A 5,157-nucleotide genomic window follows, 5' to 3' on the forward strand; every position below is an offset into this window, starting at 1 on the left:
CAAGACAGTAGCTTCTCGAATATATCGTAGATGGATCCCTATCATATCTAGAGAGACATGCCATTTAATAATATGACATGATAGAGAAGCCTTGCGACGTCATTTGCCAAACAGCTTTAAAAAAAATTTTCAGAATTGTACATGCATAATTGATTGCACTGAAATTTTTGCTGAACGACCATATAACCTAAATGCATGTGCACAAACATGGTCCAACTACAAAAATACTTGCACAATGAAATATCTTATCGGAATAACACCAGCTGGGGCAGTTAGCTTTTTGTCACGTGGTTATGGTGGTCGAATTTCTGATAAGGAAATAACAACACAAAGTGGATTTCTTGATAAGTTGCAGCATGGTGATTGTATACTGGACGATCGTGGTTTTACGATAGCACAAGATCTTGCTACTAGGGGTGCTTACTTGAAAATACCTAAATTTGCATGTGGAAAAGCATTGTTAGTGTTATTGGAAGACTTCGAAAGTTTCGTATCCTGCAGTCAATTATTCCAATATCGGAAATTGACTTAATAGATTATGTTATGTCAGTTATATGTGTGTTAGTAAACATTAACAAAAGTGTTGTTGCACAATAGGTTCTTTATTGTAATGTTTTTTTGTTTTTGCATGTTTCGCAAAACCATTTTCCAGAAGGTACACGGAGTAAATTTACACAGCAATAATGATACCATTCTATTGCACAATTTTTGCCATCGCATGCAATCATTGGTAGGAAGCTTGGTCTTTTGCAAATACAATACAGCTTTTCTGTCTTGTCAGTTTCTTGATCCATGCTTCGTGTCACAATTTCTGGCAAAATCATTGTGAAAAAAACATGCTCAATTTTTGATATTAATTTTTTACAAAATTCTGTGTCTTGATGAACATTGGATAGTTTATAATTTTTATCACTTCACACAAAAAAGTAATCAAATTTTGTGTTTGTAACAATCATTTGCTGTTGGATTTGGAAATAATACTGATGATTTGTTTTCATGTTGCCATCCGAATCAATAGGGAATGTTTTATCACACTCAACATCATCAAAACCTGAGCTGTATTTATAAGGACATTTTATTTCTAAAACGCCTAAGCCGTGACATTTACACAAAACAAGAGCATCAGGTGATGCTCCCATAAATGGGTATTCTTCTGACACATGTAAACCAGTTTCTTTTACAATAACGTTTTCATGATTTTTTGTGAACACCTCAACAAACTTTTTTCTAGCAGTTGCTTTTATGTCAATACCGTATTGTTGTGCTCATACAGTTATATTTGTAGAATATTGCATGATTGTTTCTGTAAATTTTTTTTTAGAATTTTCATTATTTAGGTTTAAACTATATGCTCTTTTTGAGACAGATGTTGTGATTCTACCTGCTCTATGAATTTGCCATGCTGTTGACAAGCGCTGTTCTCTTGTAACTTTCGTTAAATTTTTGCACTGACTGTCACAGTAGCCATTTTTGTATTCATAATAAAGCTCTCTGCACTCTGATTGAATTTCTTCAGGATTATTATTAATTAATTGTGGCTTAAAAAGGCTTGTCAAAGGTTCAGGAATACTATTTAATTCGGTTTCGTCAGCAGTGTCAGTTTCACTATTGGTAACTGTAAAATCTTCTGGATCATTGTCGTATAGGCTAGTAAGAATTGCATCTGGATTTACTGTATAAAGTTCTTTTAATTTTTGTTTATGAAACTCATTATTTAAATGTGTGGGATCCCTAAAAGAAAAAGGCTTCTTCATTCTATCCGACACAACTTTTTTTTCTTTGGGTACTGTTTGCTTCTGCTTTGGTCTGCTAAAGTCTATCTCAGTCATAAGAGCTGGTTCTGCGAATCGTCTAGAGCGTTTCCAAGCGCAAAGTTTACTTGTACATGCAATTTTGTTTATTCCTAATAATGCACCGGCTTGTAGCTTAAATAATAGAGCCCCAACATGCCTGCATGCTGAACCAAGTCTAAACAAAATGTAGTGTATTAGAGCTAGGTTGCCTAATAAGTTATATACACAATGCTTAATAACTTGCTTCCCGGCCATGCATGTGCAGTTTGCAGTAAGGACCCAGCCACCCTTCTTATGTAATGCAACCCATACTTCATATAGTTTTTGTTTTTGGCCTAGTCTTTGACTTGGTAAAAACTTTAAAATGCAAGTAGAGCATTAAGGGGAGAAAGTCATAAAAAATAAAAAGCTAACAATATAGCAAAGGCAAACAAAACTTTGTTTTAATGTAACAAAATTCGCTTTTTGCATCAATGTTATGATATTAGACGTCTTGTACATGACCACATAAAAAAGTTGTATGAATCCAATGATTTAAAAGCCTTCATCCACTCATGAGTGATACCACTTTTAGAACTTTTCACTAAGTACATACGGATATCTCCAAATGTTATATCTGGTAAATACTTTGGATCGTTTTGCCAGTCTTTTTTAAGGTATAAGGATCTGGTAATACATCATCATTGGCTAGGGTGAGCTTTATAATACACGAAGTTTTCTCATCTTTATCAAGCGAAAGAAAATAACTTGAATCTCACCACATGGCGTCCTAGTTATTTGGAAGATGCTTTATCCAAAATGCGATTCCGTGGTTTTAAATTTAAATTATTATTAGAATTACGTCATTCAAATATGACGTATTGTTGTGTAATATCGAAATGCATTGGGTGCGCATTAGCAGGAATTCGCGGAAAAAGCCTGGAGGCACACGACGCACGTGTTATTGAGATTTTGTATACCGTTGAAGTTTTCAACTAAAATAAAACCTTTCGAACTGTAATCATCGTTCAATAATGAAAATAAATAAAACGAATAATGAAAATCTAGATGATAATTTGTCAAAGTTTTTTTTTATTATTCTTAAGCTTGGATATTATAAAGAAAAAATAAAAGCTAGAATTAAATCAAAATCGATACTTTGTAGTTTGTAAAGAGAAACAGAAATATATATTCGAATCCATGGAAGATGTCGATGTAGCAGTTAGAAATCTCGAGATAAAATCATTATCATTTCTCTCTGTTTATCAAAAAGATAAATCATTCGGAGTTGCTGGTGAGTTTTAAGTTATAATAAAAAAGATTGATCTTTTGACCAAGAGAAACAAAAAGCAGTAGCCTTCTTTAAAAAAGAAAATCTTTGTGTGTGTTACAAACTTAATTTTTTAGATATTAATTTAAAAATCACAAGATTCCCTTCGAAGATATCAAGAACAAGGAGTCACCAAATCCTTTGGTCCGGAACTCCTTTTGTGATTGTTGGAAAAAAACCTTTTTGGTACGAAGTTCTGTCCCGGCTGATAACTACAAGGTTTGTTTGGGTCGCGAAAACAACTATCCGTCATGTACTTGCTTGGATTGGCGTAAAACCTTGTTGCCCTGTAACCACATCCTATCCGTCATTAGTGGCAATGTCGCAGATGTATCCTGGAAATCTTTATCGTCGCGATACACTTTATCTCCTTTTTTCATTTTGGATCATGAAGTTGTTAGCAACGATTTTATTGACATTAATTATGTCAAAACCGAGTCCGTTTTAATGGATTCTATTCCTAAAATATGTTTTCCAAATAGGTTCAAGGCCTCGTCTCGCAGAGAAATTTAAACCAAACCAAGAGCTTGTCATTCATAGTGTATGATAATGATGCACTAGACCACCTTCATAAAACCTTGACTCAGGCTTTAAATGATCTATCATTTCATGCTCCCAAGGAAGACAATTTGGTCGTGGAAAGACCAAAAGTTATAGGATCAACATATTTAAGTAAAAAATTTCAACCTCTCCCAAAACCAAAACCAAAAAAATCGGCGTTTTCGGGAAGAGTCGGTTTGGCTGCTGAAAAAAAAGTTTTCATCCATAATCAACATTTGTCTCTCAAAAAGAAGAAAATCTTGCGACGTCTGTGGTTGAAGAGTTCCCTGAATACGATCCATCTGTCATTACCAATGGAGCAGGAGCAGTTTAATGACGCTGCTGCTCAACTACCAATATAATCTGGGTAAATCGGGGATCTGGGTAATAAGTGCGTCTAAAGGAAGCCATGTTTAATGCCGGAGTATTTTAAAAAAGAGTTAATTTTAAAATTTCAAACCACGGAATGGCATTTTGGATAAAGCATCTTCCTAGTTATTTCAGCAGCAACGACAAGCAGGCCGGTTAATTTCGGCGAACGTATTTTTTTGTAAACCTTGGGAGATGTGAATTTGGTGGCCTATGAATTAGAAAAGCCCTATACGTGCGCCGGCGCTCGCTGTTTTTTATCCTGCCAGCTTCCACAAGGTCCGAGAAAATGTAAACAAATGACGTCACAACGCAAGCCGTCTATTACAATGGCAAAGAAACGTGTTAATCCATCATCCCTTCTCCTGTAAAATTAAGTCAGATATAAACACACTTGAACATTATTAACAACTTGGATAGTATATTTTGATAACTGCAATCCTAGACCAAAATATTGACACAAAGGACATTTTTCGCCCTTTTTTTCATATATGGACAGCTTCACACGGTGAATGCTTTGCACCCGGCAGGCTGTACAGCAGCTACTTTTGCACACACGTAGGCACACATAATGTGATATTTGCATTTCCTAACACGCCGCACTACAAAATAATCCACTTTTGGGCACTCGATGTTCCAAAATTCCTGTTGACGTCAACAACAATTAACACATTTTTTCAGCCTTTTTAATGAAGTTATCAGCAAAATCTTTTTGTGATAAGAAGAACAATGAACTTTTAAAAACAAGAAAAAAATCAGCTTCTACGAACTCCAACTTTTTACAATCTCGTTATTTTTCATCAGCTTTTGCTTTTAAATGAACCTCGGGTTAACCCTGTTAAAACAATGTGCAGAGTTTTTTTGTTTATTCATATTTTTTTAATAATAGCCCTTTGTTTTTTTCAAAAGATTCTTTGTTAGCATCCCCTGATGCATCGAGCGTTGTTAAAAGAACATATTCCGAATAAAAAAATTTCCGCACACAATATCATGGCTGCATGGTTCACCAATGTTGTCTGAAAATTTTAAAGTAAAACGAAAATGCTATCGAAAGTTAAAGCTCGTGCAGTGTAGCATAATGAAGATCGTCTAAATTTCTACATAATGCACCATATTTGTTGTTAATAACGTTTCTCTTTAATAATT

General features: G+C 34.6%; 1 protein-coding gene across 1 annotated transcript; it reads left to right on the forward strand.

Annotated features, from left to right (window-relative positions):
• Nucleotides 1-2,943: 2,943 nt before the first annotated feature.
• Nucleotides 2,944-3,758, forward strand: LOC130632392 (uncharacterized). The gene is made up of 2 exons (XM_057444473.1): nucleotides 2,944-3,066; nucleotides 3,180-3,758. The coding sequence occupies exons 1-2, from the start codon at nucleotides 2,973-2,975 to the stop codon at nucleotides 3,548-3,550; spliced, it is 465 nt and encodes a 154-aa protein (XP_057300456.1). The 5' UTR covers nucleotides 2,944-2,972; the 3' UTR covers nucleotides 3,551-3,758.
• The last annotated feature ends 1,399 nt before the right edge of the window (nucleotides 3,759-5,157 follow it).

The sequence above is a fragment of the Hydractinia symbiolongicarpus genome, chromosome 1 (assembly GCF_029227915.1).
Source record: "Hydractinia symbiolongicarpus strain clone_291-10 chromosome 1, HSymV2.1, whole genome shotgun sequence".
NCBI classification, from domain to species: Eukaryota; Metazoa; Cnidaria; class Hydrozoa; order Anthoathecata; family Hydractiniidae; genus Hydractinia; species Hydractinia symbiolongicarpus.

Coding starts and splice junctions, on each gene's coding strand:
- LOC130632392 (XM_057444473.1), top strand. CDS start 2,973: ATGGAAGATGTCGATGTAGCAGTTAGAAATCTCGAGATAAAATCATTA. Junction 3,067..3,179: donor TAAATCATTCGGAGTTGCTG/GTGAGTTTTAAG, acceptor TTAATTTTTTAG/ATATTAATTTAAAAATCACA.